This window comes from Vanellus vanellus, assembly GCF_965231255.1.
Source record: "Vanellus vanellus genome assembly, chromosome: Z".
NCBI lineage: Eukaryota > Metazoa > Chordata > Aves > Charadriiformes > Charadriidae > Vanellus > Vanellus vanellus.
The window spans coordinates 1,516,201-1,530,376 of NC_138908.1; the positions used below are offsets into that span (position 1 = coordinate 1,516,201).

Genomic DNA, 14,176 nt, shown 5'->3' on the forward strand with positions numbered 1-14,176 from the left:
TTTCTACATGATGTAGAAATAAACCATTTTTTACCATCACTTAGAAATGGCTATTTCTCGTTTAATACCAGTACTGAGGATACTGGTTTCTTCTTTTTCTCTTCTGTGATAAGTGCTTATTCAGCAAATACAGTTATTTAATAATGAATCTCATTATTTCCCATTCTTTCAGTTTCTTTGCCATGATCCTTATTCTTTAAGTGTTGTAGGAATGTGTTTATCATTCACTTTAATTGCGTATGGCAATGTATTGTGTAGTTAAATGGATTTTTCCTTTGCTAGACGTGTGGAGCATAGTGCTAACACTGCCGGTTACAAAATGTGCATGTTTGCTGCTCGTGTTTGTAGAGGCTGAGCTTTCATTCCTTTTTAATAAGCTTTTCTTCTCAAAGAGGATATAAATATTCATAGGAGGGGAAAAAGCATGCGTGTTCCTGCATACATCTCTGGATCGCTGTATGGATGTAGGTGTTCACCGAGTAACTCTTTCCAAGGCACAAACATCTCACTGAAGCTTTGAATCATCTTATTCCTCTAATAATAGAGATAAAGCAAGAGGACTTTGACAGCGCAAAAATAAGGTAGAAAGAGAAAGTTTAGTAGGTTGTCAAGTCACCTACAGGCTGTAATGCATAAATGCACAGCATGTTGGTAAAATGGCAAGTATGGTTGACATACTGTGCCATTGCACTGCGCTGGCAAATGCAGACACCTGTCTCCAAAGTTGGGTGGTGGTCCTGAACAGACTATTGCAGTGGGAATTCGTGCCAAGATTAAAAAGGAGAGATTCCTCTTACCAGGTGAGTTCTTGGCCAGGGATGACGCGGCAGTATGTCAGTGGTCTCCGCTCCTGCAGCGCCCCAAATCCCTCTGATGCCTTTTATGGGTCCTGCAGGTAACGTGACAGAGCATCGATGGCAGTGGCTTGGCTTGGGACTTCCAGACCATCGTCCTCCGGTGACTCAGATGGAGGAACCTGGTCTGTTAAGTCAAAGTCATCGGGCGTCAAACACCTCTGAGTCTGCTCGGTAAAAGAGAATAGAGAGTCCTGCGTTGTTAGCATAATTCTACTGTGTTGATTTTGTCAACGCAAATACGGAAATAAGAACCTTAAAGTTTTCTAGCTAGTAAATTGAAATATTATTTTAAGGCAAGATTCACATAGTATTTTCTGTGAATGTTTCTTCATAGCGTAGGCTTTCCTTCGTGTGACTTTGACTGGGATTGCGTATGCAGTGAGAATCAGTTTCAAACAAGATATTAAACATACACTGCACCTTTTTTGTTGAGCCAAACATGCAGGCTGCTAAGGCATCTATTTTTGCTTTACCTAGCTTTTCCTTTTTTTTTACGTTTTAAGATTCAGCTTTTATTTCAGTCTGCATTTAATGTGTAGTGAATCATTAGCCCTGGGGAATGGAGAACTTGCACGTTGTACTGGAGAGAAAATCAGTGACTGCGTTATTAACGGGGCAACTCACATGCTTGTCAATTGCAAGTATATATCAAAAAGGATATTTCTATAAAACTGGAAGGTATATTGCATAAGGCCAACAGTGTGATGTGCTTTTTAGACAAAGCAAATCAGAGCCCTCTGTCTTTGTCCCGGAAGAGGTGAAACCTCTGGTTGATTTTGCAAAAGCTGGCTGTCTTGAAAAACAAGTGGTCATGCTGTAAACAGTTTCAGGAAGATTTTAAACAATTTCAGGAAGATTATAATTTCAGTCCTGAGGTTTTAGGGGCAGAGCAAACAGTGTTTCCTTTGATTAAGGGAGGTAATTCTGTTTATATTAAAGTCTATTAACTAGGATAATAATTTGAGCTGCAAGGAAAACATTTCCGTAGCATGCTGAAATCCTGTTTAAATTAATCTGACTTCAGCCATGCTTAAAATGAAATACAAATGTTTTCTTGAAACTGGGCTGACATTGCACATTTGCTTTTTGTCTGTTCTGTCCTGCGCCAGTGTGTTTTTTCCATAGTCTCTATTTCACAAGCATAATTAGTAATTGTTTAAATGAGTATTTACTAAACTAAGTAAAGATACTTATCGTGGGCAACACTGAAATACAGTACTAAAGCTGCCTTTTTTTGTGGCAGGAATGACTCTTCAAAAGAAAGATAAGAAGCTGTGATTGTTATAACCAATATTTTTTTAATGGGCACTGAATAATTAAAATTCTGTGTTCCCTGTTGACTTTTGAGTAGAAGAACTCTGCATCCCGTAGCATCCATGTGCTCACTGTGAATTTGAAATTGGCATCTCCGTTCGTAGGATATTAGTTTTCCAGAAGTGCTTTGTGTCATTTAAACTAATTAGTGTCCTTTTTAGGTGAACTGGGTGGATAATTCTTTTCTAGGGGGATAGGAGGACATAAGGTAGGATTGTTTATAGAAAAGGTACAGTGTTTAGTGCTGCTGTTGTAGTGTTCGGTTGTGGTCTTTAAGGGGTTGCTGTTTTTGTACAAGAAAAATAATAACAATTGCTATTTCCATTTGTTATATTGATATAAAATAATTTGTGGTAACTATTTCCCCTACTTTTCAGAATAAAAGATGGGACCGAGCAGACATATTCTTCTGTGTTTTGTTTTATGAGATGCTTCATACTGCAGTTTGGAAATACAACATATGTAAAATGCTGTGAACGGGTATGTGTTTTGTTTGACATACTCAGCGGGCACTTACTGGAGGACTGTCCCCCTGCTAATTCTTCTGCCTTGGCTGTAACGAAGAAAATAGGTGGAAGCTGAGAAACTGCATTGAGAGGGGAGCGCACATGGATGGAGTCAGAGAGAAGGGGAAAGAGCTGAATGTCAGTGAAAGGGCTCTTCGCGCAATGAATCCAGAACAAATATTTGTATTAGTAATTAAGGTTCTCAGGAATTATGACATCAAAGTTACTGCAGATCTCTGCACATCTCTAGTGGCTTGCTTTCTTTTCGAATAATTGTAGAGCAGATGAAGAAATTCCAAGTGTGAAAGTGAAACAGAGGAATAATAGAAAGCCATGACAGAGGTTTAGTTATAGTTTTAAGTGTAAAAAGAATTACGAACATGCTTATACCTTATTTTTGCTTCTGGAAATGTGTACATTTAATCACAGTGATGGAAAATTCTGTTCCCCCAATATTGATCGGGTGTTTTTACTGCTTTTTAGACTGTGCTTATTCCTGCAGTATTCCTCCTGCATCCTCTACCGCAGCAAATCCTATTTAATGACTGTGATTTCCAGGTGGTAGTGTTCGAAGCTTCCATTTTTTCAAACCGCTAGGCTGAAATTGGTCTAAGTCTGTTATTTATTGTGTCTGTGTGGTGAATCCGAAGGGGACTCATGATTTACATTAGGAACTGGACGGGCTGCAGCCTTTGTAATGCTACTGCTTTAGTACCTCTGCGGATAAAAAGACCCCACCTTGTTTCCGGGGGGTCCACTTTGCAGCAGTGGTGGCTGCCTGCAGGGGAGACCTTCATGAGTGGGTGTGTTTGCTCTCCTCCAAAGCCACCGGGAGAGGAGAAGAAGATAGCTTCTCCGATTTGCTCTGTTTTCCTTTCTGAAACCTTTTCCTCAACAGGCTGAAAACCAGGTATTCCCCAGGGGAAAGTTAGCTTTTTTAGCTTTTTAAAAAAAATTGAACTTAGAATTCGAATTGCACAGTGATGAGCATCTGAACTATGCCAGAACTTTTATGGCACAGTAACTCCTGTTTTTGAGAATGGGCTTGCCTATGGCTTTCTGTTCCGTTTCAGAAGTTAAACTGTGAGGGGATAGCGGTGGTGGAAAAATGAACGCATTTAATCATGCTATAGTTAAACAGTTTTAATTAAATCAGTTAATTGGCTTGTGTAATAAATGTAACCGCTAACTCACCATTTTTCTAAACTGTAATTTTTTTCTTCTTGTTACGTGAAGTATAAAAACATCTCTACGTGAAGTGACAGCTGAAAGTGCTGGTTTTCAGTGTTGTTCCTCTATATTGTATTGGGGTTTTTATAGCTGGTGTTCTCTCTTTTTAGTGTAAGGTTTTTACATTTGCCTTAGGGATTTCAGTGTCTGGTTACCATATTGTAGGGGGTACATCTTCAGCTGAGGTTTTTTCGACATGCTGGTAGTTTGACTCTGTTCACCCTGCAAAAGTGCTGTAGAGCAGTATGGGGGCTTTTGCCTCATCCTTTCTGTCTCATTAGCACCGGTTGTGGGAGGGCAGTCTCAAGCTCATTACTCGGTCTCATGGCACATTGACCCCTGTGTTCTCGGTTGGATTTCGTTCGGTTAGCAGTTTATCGCATTATATTAAACAGGATTTCATTAAGGAAAAAGGTCTGTTCAACGAGCGGCCTAATCGTGGTGGAAAGCCTGTTGTGAAGCCTCAGGAACCAATTAAGTAAATGTATACAATTTATTGGGAATGCATGCAACTGCGATTATCATTCTGGCCAAATGTGCCTTCGCTGTATTTTCACACTATTACCCAGCTCTGGTTCCTTTCCAAAAGCAGTTTAAGTATTCCTTTGAACAAACGTCTTGAATGTTTTCTCCAGCAAAATATTTTCTAATCTTCTTTTATGTCCGCATGTCTGTTTACAAGATCTGATCTATGTGCTAAATTTGCAAAGCAAAATCCATTTTAGGAGGTGTCTGCCTAGAGAGAGAGACGTGTCGGACCCCGGTGTGGGTGCCGGCGTTGGCCCCGCAGGACTGGAGGAGAGCTTGGCTTGCGGCTGCAATGATGGATAGTTGCTCTCCTGGACTTGGGCAGCATCTTTAGCTGTCTGTTAGGTAGATGTTTCCCCAGAAAAGGGAGGCTGCCCCCCCACCCCGTGCCAGGAGACCTTACTGCCTTTACACATGGTGCTTCAGCGAGAGAGCTGTGTCTCACACAGCTTGGGGTTCTTTGAGAGAAGGCTTTAATCTCATGAGTGAAGGCTCATGATGATGTTCTTAGCTGCTACAGATCAGACAAATGTTTGTGCAATTAGGCCTGAGTGTGTCAGGTTATTTGAATGGTTTGGTAAGTAGGAAACTGATGAAAAGTCCAATACTCAAATAACAAGAATCCGTGATGGATATTAGGTTGTTGCAGGCTCAGTCTGAGGGGTCTTCGATTTTTTCAGGTTTTGTGTCATGAGCTTGTAATCGCTGTTAACAATAACATCCCAAGTGAACTGAATGTATTTTTCTCTTTAAAAGAGCAAAAATATGTGAATTGAATTGTTGATGTTGATTAAAATTACATGTTAGTATATTGTTACATAATATATTTAAATAATATATTAAAATATCCTTGGTGTGTTGTTAATGCGATATTAACATGAATGCACAATCACTGTATTAGTTATATAATATGTGTGAAAATGTCAACATGGATTCACCAAGGGGAGGTCATGTCTGACTAATCTGATCGCCTTCTACGATGGGGTGACTGGACGGGTGGATGAGGGGAGTGGATGTTGTCTACCTTGACTTCGGCAAGGCTTTCCACACTGTCTCCCACATCATCCTCACAGGCAAGCTTAGGACGTGTAGGTTAGATGAATGGACAGTGGGGTGGATTGAGAACTGGCTGACAGATTGGCTCAGAGGGTTGTGGTTAGTGGTGCAGAGTCTGGTTGGAGGTCAGTAAGGAGTGGTGTCCCTCAGGGGTCAGTACTGGGTCCGGTCCTGTTTAATATATTCATTAATGACATGGGTGAAGGGATAGAGTGTACCATCAGCCAGTTTGCTGATGACACAAAACTGGGAGGAGTGGCTGACACGCCGGAAGGCTGTGCCACCATACAGCGCGACCTGGACAGGCTGGAGAGTTGGGCAGAGAGAAACCTTATGAAATTCAACAAGGGCAAGTGTAGGGTCCTGCACCTGGGGAGGAATAACCCCCTGCACCAGTACAGGCTGGGGGCTGACCTCCTGGAGAGCAGCTCTGTGCAAAGGGACCTGGGAGTCCTGGGGGCCAACAGGATGACCAGGAGGCAGCAATGTGCCCTGGTGGCCAAGAAGGCCAATGGCATCCTGGGGGGCATCAAGCAGAGTGTGGCCAGCAGGTGGAGGGAGGTCATCCTCCCCCTCTGCTCTGCCCTAGTGAGGCCACATCTGGAGCACTGTCTCCAGTTCTGGGTCAAGAAGGAGAGGGACCTGCTGGAGAGGGTCCAGCAAAGGTCTACAAAGATGATGAGGGGATTGGAACATCTCTCTTATGAGGAAAGGCTGAGGGACGTGGGGCTTTTTAGTCTGGAGAAAAGAAGACTGAGGGGGGATCTTATTAATGCTTACAAGTACTTAAAGGGAGGGTGCCAGGGGGTGGGAACAGTCTTTTTCCAGTGGTGCCCAGTGACAGGACAAGAGGGAACGGGCACAAACGTGACCATAGGAAATTCCATCTCAACCTGAGGAGGGACTTCTCTCCTGTGGGGGCGGCAGAGCACCGGCACAGCTGCCCAGAGAGAGGGGGGGGATTCTTCCCCTCTGGAGCCATTCCAAACCCGCCTGGACGTGTTCTGTGCCACTGCTGGAGGTGCCCCTGCTCTGGCGGGGGTTGGGACTGGGGGGGCTCCAGAGGGCCCTTCCAACCCCCAACAGTCTGGGATGCTGTGAAAATGTTTGTTATTATATATTAAAATTGGGACCCTGTGGCATAGAGTGGTGCTGGAGGTGGCTTGATGCAGTTCAGCAGAACTGAGAGAGGACCACATTGTGGTCTCTGTTCTGCTCCTCCTATTGCCCTCCCATTAGGTGAAGGTATTACTGAATGATTGCGTGGCTGATTGGATTTATTTTTGTAATCTTGCCTTTATTTACACATATACTTTTCAAAATTTGATGGTCTCTCTTCAAGGAATGTAAAAGGTCTGTGGAGAGTGTGGACCTTTTAACAGGTTCTCAGCTTTAAAGTAGAGGTACGTGGAAGGAAGCTTCGTAGTGGTTCTCAGCTTTCGTAGCACAGAGATACAAACCCGGAGGTTTTTGCAATGTATTCTAAGTGGAACTAACATTTAACCCACCCTACCACGAAATTTACACATCAAAATGAATTAATATTAAACTATTTGACACTGGGATCCTAAACTATTCATTGGGTATGTACCTCACAGCAGTGTTTTGCGTTGATTTCAAATTTCAGAAGAGTTTTTGAGATTTGTGAAGTCTGAACGACAAAGGATAGTGCTTAAAGGCCAGCTGTCTGCGCTTCAAGGCAACGGTGAGGAAAATCAGTGGGAGAGTTATAACTTGCGAGGGAGCTATGGCTTGTGTTACTGTTGTTGATTTGTTGGTGTCCACGTTCAACGTATTCTTCAGATTTCACAGAATTAATTCAGATGTGTGATCTTTGCCTTAAAAAGCATCACCGCTACTTGAATAACCAAGGAACAAGTTCATTGTGCCGGACTAAATATTTTTATACCACTGAAATTGTGCCCCGGTCATTTCAGAAGGGAGCGACCGTAAGCCTGCCACGTGTGAGGTCACAGTTTTCCACCACTATAGTTTTTAGAGAGGGATATATCATTTTAGCTAACAAATACTGACATCTCGTGGCTGCGCGAAATAGCGCAAGGAGCTCTGGTCCTACCGGCCTCTATACTTAGGAGAGCGTGTTGCAGTTTTAGCAAAAGCCAATGACTGTGTTGCCCAGTGGATGTAAACACAAACCTCGAGAATTTGCTGGTCTTGTGAAAAGCGTTAAAAGTAAAGAAAAAAGAGTGTGTCTTATAGTTTTGCTGTTGCTGATGAAGATGTTATCATTCATGCTAGAGTTATTGTTTATTTTAAGATAGTCTTGAATCAATCAGACTGATATTATTAAGGCTCTGAAGTTGCTGAGAGAGAAATAGAAATATGAATCCCATCCAATGTTTTTCATTAAAATGAATTTCACTTACATAACAATGAAATATTACCAACTGGCATTTTAGGGAAGGTATTAGTTAGAGTTTTCTATCCAGCTTTTTTGTTTTCTTTAAAGACTTAACTGTATTTTTGTAATGAAAATACACAGGAAAAGATGAGTAGTCTTTCTTCAGTGCACCACGGAGGTGGTGGTTTCGTGAAGACCGTCGCAGGCACAACTTTTGTGTCTTGTAGCTGTGCCCCGGTGCACATCCAGCTGCCAAGTGACACAAGTGGAAGAGGCATTTGGTCACTTCGCTCCTCCTCCTTCCCCCGGGTTCACTCTCTTTCCCACTTGTCGGCTCAAGTCAATGCACCAGGAGTTGAGGTCAGGTTATGGGAAGCAGCGCCACAGCGTGGTAATGGTGACATAGCACACCGCAGTGTCAAACTTGTGGCTGGGGAAAGTGGTTTTATTGTAAACCAAAACTGATTTTGGTCATTTGCTTTCACGCTCTCAGTCTCATGGCCCGCATGCTCACATTCACAAGCACAGATGTGTTATCTGGGTCTTGCATGGTGGGGAGGTGAGGTCCTCCTCACAACAGGTCCTCCTCACATCTTTGGGGCTTCCTCTATTGGGGTGACCATGTCTGTGCTGCTTTTGGATGTGCCATTTTGTACCTTCGGGTAGGTGGCAGTGATTTATCACTCTCTCTTGTCACACCTCTGTGTGCACCATCAGATTTTGCTTGCTGCCCTTTGTCTCCCCATGGGGGTATCTTGTGAGGAGGACACATATGTGATCCTGGGTGGCTGCTGAGCTCTGTGCCCCCAGCTCATTCCACCCCAAGAGTCCTCCTTCCACCAGTTGTTCCTTCTGATGCTTCCACCCCCACATCCCGTCCATTCCTGCCCCGTTTAACATTTCTCTTTGGATTCCCTTCAGGGTTGTCTTTCTGGTCCTAGTTCATTGTTGTTCAGCTGTATCGGGGCTTTGGCCTGTGCTGTCCTGCGGGCAGTTGGTCAGTGCAGGGAGCACGTGGGCTTTGTGGGCTCACTTTGGCGTTGATTTGCTCATCGTGAGTGCTGTAGGAGGTGTGTCGTCGTGGAAGAGCAAAGCCTGGACACAGTGAAGTCTGAGAAGAGTTACACTAGCGGTGTCAGCGGAGCCTGTGCCTTTTCAAAGGCATAAGATAATTAGATTCATATTTTACAGAAGCAATTTTAACTTTATAATCCGATTCTTGTGATCGCATTAAGATAAAATCCCAGCCCTAACAAGGACATAATTCCGTTAACTAAAAATTACACTTCGGGAGACAGTATTTCATGTATGACTTTGGGTAGGGATTGCAACAACAGAAAGTGACGCTGTTACCTGCAAAAGAGGTGTGAGTCCCCATTCCCCCGAAACACAGAGACTATGTTTAGAGAGGAGACATTGCTTTCTTGTGGCCAGGGTGCACGGCGGGATATTTCCACAAACCATGCACACCTCATGCTGGTTTCCGTGTCATCATTATACACAAAAGTTACAAGGTAGTACGCTCCCAGTTATCATGACTGGTGAGTAATTTACATGCGATTGGACTTCTTGCTGTGTCATTCTCCTTGGCCACTGCACCTGCCCAAGGGAAGGGTCTCCACATGGGCAAGGGTCTTCTTGTCCTATGGGCATGAGTTTTAGCATTCTAATGAAGGTAGTTCAGCTTAGGACACCCAGAATTTTCACTGTTCTGCCAAGCTGGCTAGGCCTTTCAAAGCATGGTAGATAAGTAGCATCCTCAAGGTTCGTATGCTCATCTGCTCCAGGATGTTTCACTTCAAAGGACGACAACAATACTTGCTTTCCTCGATTAAGTGTCCTTTCTCGTACGACTCAAGGATAGAATCCTCGTTATCCATGAGAATGCCTCAAAGAGATCCTCTATTAATTAGCTCAGCGACTTGTGAAGAAACATTCCCGAGGCCGACCATCTGGCCAAGCACATAACAAAATGGTCGTACGCAAGTCCCTCTATCAGAAGTTCAGCTAATGCCAATGGTTAACTAACTTTAATGCTAACAAAATGCTGACTGCAAGACAGCAATGTGAGCACCTGTGTGACGTTAACACTGTGAATTACGGGAGTAACGACACTGTGGAAAATAATAAATTGTGACAATAAAAAATGCTTTCCTCAGCTGCTGTTTTTAATTTGACTTATCAGTAGAAATTACGCTTAGTTCTGTTTAAGGTAATTTAGTCTCCGTATGTATTAAAAGGACATAGTCAACAGTATATATGTGTCTTTTAACAGGAACCAGTGATCCATATGTCAAGTTCAAACTCGGAGGAAAAGAAGTATTTAGAAGTAAGACAATACACAAGAACCTCAATCCTGTGTGGGAGGAAAAAGCTTGCATTCTCATAGATAACACAAGAGAACCGTTGTATGTAAAGGTGAGACACTATCTTACTTTTGTCTGTCGAATTACAACAGAAGAGTTATTGAAATAACTTATATTTTGTAATTTTTGTATACTGGAAAATTTATTGGGCAATAGTGAATTAGTCAAGACTATTTAGGGGTGAAAATTATTTAAATTATATCTGCATAATGATGATGTCAAAATTAAAAAAGGGGTAAATACAGGCATTTTTGTTTATTCCAGGCCGTAATTGTTTTATACTTCTTTAGTGTGATCTTAGAAGGACAGAGGCAAAGAAAATAAACTGTGTTGCATAATGACAGCATCCCTTTTATTTATGGAATTATCATTGGCATAATTCTAATATGAAGCATAATCTATCCCATTAAAAGCAATTCTTTGCTGAGGTTAAGTTGAGAATTTATCAAGATGTGTGCCCAGTTCTGCTAGGTTTTGGGTTTTTTTCCATTTGTGCTTGAACACAGAGGGTCTGCTTACATGTTTCGTAGTGCTTTATGCTCTTTTTTAATTTACATTTTAACTCTGCTCAGCGTCTCACAGGCGGGGATGATTTTGCCGTAATAGAGGCGACACTTACTCCGCAAAAACAGACAGCTTGAGTTTAAGTCAAGGGGAGGCCAGCAATGCCGGGAGCAATTAGCAGATTAGCAGCAGTGCCACTGGTACTTTGCAGCTATCCGTATTGGAATGGAAACCAGAGAAGATGTGATTATTGTTTTATAATGGAAATGTGCTTTTCTGGCCCCAGTACTTTATGGTGATCTATATCCAAAAGTGATCCTTCATTGTGTAAAACAAAGTAGATAAAAATTAAGTTATAAAAATGTTATTGGAAAAACTGTAGTCTTAGGGTTCTAATTAGAAAATACATAGGTCAAAAGTACTTTGAGAGAGATTGGAAAATTAAGTCTTACCTAAGTAATCCTTTTAATTGGTCTGAAATGATATAATGCTTCAGATCAGTATCAGTCTTAATCTCAAATACATGACAAATTTTAACTGACATATGAAACTATATTTTTTTTAGTAGATAAATGCCACTTAAACAGCCTTTGAGTATCGATCTGTACTATGTTTCATGTATTCTGCTCAGATGGAGTACATTGTTATTACAAAAGCATAAAGTTAATTATGATTCTCAGTTGGCATTTTCCTGCCCTTATTAAGCTTAGTGACTCATAAGGAGTGAACACGTGCCCAGCACTGTGCAAGAGGCACACAGGTTCAAAGAAGGACGCTTACAACATAGCTACCGCTTTTGATTCATTCGTGCCAAATGCCAGCCCCGCTGCAGGGTCACAAGGGAATACCTGTGTGTGGTTTTATTTGTGGAAGAGTGTGTGAAGTGGCATAAGGTCTACCCATGTTTGCACTCTGAACACACTGTGTGAAATATTTTGTTTTTTATAGCTTGCCCAGATAGTATAAGACGTGATTAAGTCGTACTGAGTCTGCTGAAAATATTTATTTGACCTTTTCATCCTGGTAATTTGCAGGGGGAGAAAACAATTCTGTTTTGCAACATGAGCTGAGTTTTCACTGTTTGTTTTCTTTCCCCGTTAGAATGGATATTAGGCAGAGAAAATCTGAGGGTACCCGCTCAGGTAGATCAATGCATACGAGAGACTTGTGCTCAAATACTGTGGTCAACCCCATGAGTCCCCACTGGGCTATGGGATTTCTGTTACTGCTGTCTGAGCCCCATCCATATTTAGGTGTTTATGGAAGACGAGTAGCTTTAACTGCCTCCTGGAAAAGAGTTTCTGTAATACAACAGTTGAAGTATTTTTATCAAAATTGAAGACCTTGAACCTAGGCTTGTCACATCTAAGTTAAATGTTCTCATTACTGGCTGTGCACGAGCCTCACTCTTACCTAGAGCTGAAGGTATATTCTAGTCCTCAGAAGTTCTCATAACTGTATTTTCCAAGAAAATTTAACTTACCTAGAAAATTTCATTTTGATGATCAACATTTTCCTATTTTTTGCCTGTTGTAATTTTGTGTCACAACTTTTCCTTGTTGCCATCTACCTTTTTTATTTCTCTCCAAGGCCGTCCCCAGTTTATTTGTTATTCTTCCTTGGGAAGGCATAATCCTTCTCAAATCATTGATACCATTCCACGTACTGGCCACAAGTTCCTGCCTGGATGTCAGTTAATTTGTCCATATGCTTTTTCTTTTAGGTAGCAAGTTAGCAGGCAGGCTCCTCATAGTGGAGTAGTAAATGTCACTGTTTCCTTACACATACCCATTAAGTTTTCATCTTAGATTATAATATTTCTAAACCCTAGAAGCTTACACAGCCATCAAAACCTACAATTTTATCATTTCTAACACTGATGCGAGTGCTGTAATGACCCACTTTTCGCAATCATATCCTGCCCTTCTGCCTGTACTTTGCAAAATTGGCAAGGATGTCAATTAATGTATAATGTATAGCAAACCAATGATTCTGCTTAACTTTGGTTATTCTTTTGGTCTTCCTTCTTTTAGTGCCTCTGTTTATAAAATTGTTGCTTTTGTTTTTGTAAAATTGATGGTATTCACATACGAGGTCTCGTGGTAGTATACCCCTGTGCCTGTACGAGATGCAGTCTGACTTCCACATGAGCAGTTTCAAACATGTTTTGTGGCCAGAAAGCTGCAGGTTGCTTTACCATAGTCCTGGTTTGACATGTGAGAAGCGTGTGGCTTAACTCTGGGAAAGGAGTTTCAAGAACCATTCTTAAAGCAAGAAAATATGAAAAAAGGAAAAAAAAAAAAAAAGATTTCCAAGAGTTAAAAATGCATTTATCTACTGTGCATCTCAGGTCTTTGACTATGACTTTGGACTTCAAGATGACTTTATTGGTTCAGCATTTTTGGATCTCACTTCATTGGAATTAAACAGGTATGGCACTAAGAAGCCCACGGAGTAGTTCTTTATGGTTGTCTGCTAATACCGTGTTTGTAGAATTGCAAATAGAACATTATGCTGGAAAATAATGATATAAACCTACACTACGTAAAACTAGCCAAGGAGAAACACTTATGTTTAGGGAATTACTGTAATATGAGTGTTAATAATATATTAACATCATGCACAACATTTTTTATGATTTCTATGGAGAGGTTAGTTTCATAACCACTTTAATCTTGTTTTTATATTATCTTCATTCACAGCATTACCACATACCGTTTAACTTTTTTTTTTTTTCTGTTTTTTAATCCATTAATGTTACAGTTCAGATTTGATTACTTCAGTAAGTATAAGTACTTAACACGGAGTAACAGTATTTAGTATTTATTTATGAGTGTTTAGACTGCTATACTTAAAAGTAGGAATAGGGTAAATTTGTGGCACCATTTTCAAGTATTTCCATGCAAATGCAGACACCTTTAATTCTCACGATTCAGAAATTTCATTATCTGAGAGCCTGAAGTCAAAATAAATGCATGTGTTTTTGTCTCCTAGGCATACACATGTTACCTTGAGTCTGAAGGATCCTCATTACCCTGACCATGATCTGGGAAGTATATTTTTAACAGTTCTGTTGGCTCCTAGAGAAGAACAGCGAGAAGTGGTAATTTTAAACATTTTAATATGTGGCATCACTCTTGTGATTGTTCTATGGTTAAATGACTTAAAGGACAAGAGTAAACCACATGTTCTAAGATTAAATTGGCAATTCCGATTCTTAAAATAATGCTGGACAGTGTTTCTGCTACAGTACAGCATACTTCATCCGAAATGGATCCTCCCTGAGATAGTACGGAGGGATCCAGATGGAGCATAAATGTTAATCAGTTTCAGATAAAGTCAGTTGCAGGTGAATGGTGCTGATTAATATGGAAAAATATCAATAAACCACTGGTGAAGAATTTTGGACCTAGTGCTGCCATCCCTAGATAAGAACATTTGAATCGTATTCCA

At 41.2% G+C, this 14,176-nt stretch overlaps 1 protein-coding gene across 1 annotated transcript in view; it reads left to right on the forward strand.

The window, feature by feature from the left end:
- MCTP1 (multiple C2 and transmembrane domain containing 1) overlaps positions 1-14,176 on the forward strand; it is a gene marked incomplete at its 3' end in the record, with an annotated part of 296,541 nt that overhangs the window by 124,837 nt on the left and 157,528 nt on the right. Inside the window, exons 3-5 of the mRNA XM_082497852.1 lie at positions 10,129-10,271; positions 13,074-13,153; positions 13,718-13,826. Of these exons, the coding sequence (XP_082353978.1) occupies positions 10,129-10,271; positions 13,074-13,153; positions 13,718-13,826 (332 nt within the window). The remainder of the gene's footprint in view (positions 1-10,128; positions 10,272-13,073; positions 13,154-13,717; positions 13,827-14,176) is intronic.